The sequence below is a fragment of the Kogia breviceps genome, chromosome X (genome assembly GCF_026419965.1).
Source record: "Kogia breviceps isolate mKogBre1 chromosome X, mKogBre1 haplotype 1, whole genome shotgun sequence".
Lineage (NCBI taxonomy): Eukaryota > Metazoa > Chordata > Mammalia > Artiodactyla > Physeteridae > Kogia > Kogia breviceps.
This window is the reverse complement of record NC_081330.1, coordinates 64,209,654-64,211,941: the sequence shown is the minus strand read 5'-3', so window position 1 is coordinate 64,211,941 and position 2,288 is coordinate 64,209,654. Positions and strand designations below refer to the sequence as shown.

The 2,288-nt window shown below is 33.3% G+C and overlaps 1 protein-coding gene across 1 annotated transcript; it reads left to right on the top strand.

The window, feature by feature from the left end:
• The first annotated feature begins 528 nt into the window (after positions 1–528).
• Positions 529–1,428, top strand: LOC131748105 (TLR adapter interacting with SLC15A4 on the lysosome-like). Its single transcript, XM_059050181.1, is given in 1 exon segment — positions 529–1,428. A coding segment is annotated over 1 exon segment (900 nt).
• Positions 1,429–2,288: the final 860 nt, after the last annotated feature.

Here is a 2,288-nt window from a genome sequence, read left to right as displayed (position 1 = left end):
GTAATTGTTTTCAATATGACTCAAACAATATTAATTAAAACACAGTTACGACCAATTCCTTGAAAGCAGACTTGATTTTTAGCAGACTATTTGAAGATAAAGGGTTAAACACTTTAACTAATAATTTTAAGAAAATCATTTATGACAGTGGAATATATTAAAATAATTATATATTTGTATAAGTTTGTACTTTTAAAACATTTGTATACCATATAATATCCTGACAATAACCTTGTGAAGAAGTCTGGGGAGTATTATCATCACCACTAAATTAATAGGAAAATTGAGACCCAGGAATGATAAATAAATTACCCTATGGTAAATAGTTAATGACAGAGTCGGAAACCAAGTCTCCTTACTCCTGGTCCTATTCTCTATCCTTTGAGCAATAGTGCCTCCCTAAATCATTTGTGTTTTCATGTAGGAGTTAAATCTTCATTAGACATTTTAATGTACGTTGCCTTAATGAGTTTTTTTATATTACAGGAATATATTGCACTCTTCTGTTTAGAAACCTTGTCTAATAAAATGCTTGGAGAAGCCTTCCTAACTGAACTACTATACAAAGAAACACTTACATGTAAGATAACGTCAAATTATGAAAAGGAAACTTGGAAAAAGCAGCTTTTAGATATAGAAGACAATTCACTTTCCCCTGATAAAATGGAAAATCAAAATAAGGTCATGAAAGAAAGTTTAACAGAGCAAAGTAATGATAAAAATAAAATAAAATCTGTGGATGAGGTAACTGTAGCAAAATGCAAAAGTGCATCCCTTCCAGGAAATGTGTCTGCTGTGTTACCCATTCCAAAGAGAGAACATGATGAAAAACAATTAGATTTATACCAATCTTGTTCATGTACAAGTATCTGCCAGAATTATCCGGACCTAAAGATTGGAGGAGACCACGTGGGTAACATGTATGATTCCGGCTGCTTTGTGGAACACATACGTGATGATGCTTTTAATGGTCCTCTTTTACTTTCAGTAGATGTACCATTGGGTCATTCTTCCATCAGTGAACCTCTAGAGAAACTACCTGCCTCAAAGCTTTTGAATGGGGATGAAATTCGAGAAAAAAGTATGTTGTTTCATAAGCAGCCCCTCTCTAATTTTATGCTTAATAGTTATATGGAAAAAAGAGTGGACGAACTCTACAAAGAGTTTTTGGAAGAAAATCTCACTAGGTGCTGCTCCATAACCAATCTTATGGCTTCTAATTTGTTAATGAATAATGTAAATCAGATTAGCCTTCAAATCTCTCAAGAGTAGAACATAGAGGCATCGAAAGCTCGGGAAGTTCTCTTACATTCTTTAGCAAGATGTAATCTCTGTAACATTTCCCATGGAAATAGTTCTGAATTTAGCACTCCTAACTTACAAATTTCAAACCAGAGAAGTAGGGAACTTGTATCACATCTACAATAAGAACCAACTGTATGTTGGTTGGACTAGCTTATGAGACTGGAGTAATAGCAGTCTTCTCTGGCTTATTGTGTCACATCAGACCCCTTTGTGATGTGGTTATTACATTTTTCAAGAAATTATTTGACCAATGGTACATCTGAATTCTTGTAGATGGCAATTTAAATGATTGAGTTTTATGACCATATTTTTAATTGTTTTGATATCTTTAATGTTTGCTACATTCAAGTTTGTATATTCCATATATGCTTATCTAATTGCCACCAGCATCCCAAATTGATTACCTCACTCTCACTCCTCAGATTTATTTACCACAAAAGTGGTTAAAAAAAAGTGAGATGAGGAGAGAATTATTGCTCTCAGACACTGAAAAGACAAATAGAACATGTATCAGACAGGGACATTTATTTCTCCACAAAACTGTTTAAAGACATATGAGTAGTGCTCAAATATCTTTCTTTTTATTTTCAACATACAGAATCTTTCACACTAACAATCAGAAATTCTTCAAACAAAAGTTGGATTTAAATGATATTTGAAAGAATGTGGAAGGAGGGCTTAAGGAAAAATGGAGAATTTGCCATTAAGATTTGCAATTGAACTTGATGCTTTTGAACTTTCTTGGCACAAGCATCAACTATTATATATCACTCTGTCATGCATGGTGGTTTTCAGCGATGGGAGGAAGGAAAGCATATACATAGAATGAACAAAGTGCATAGAGAACCACCATCTAGAAATGAAGAGGATCTCCTGGCAATATTTACACTTCTCAGATTATCCTCAATCAAGATCCTGGCTTAGGATAAAATCAGGGAGTAATAGCAATTTTGGAATTAAATTAAATTAATTAATCAACAAAA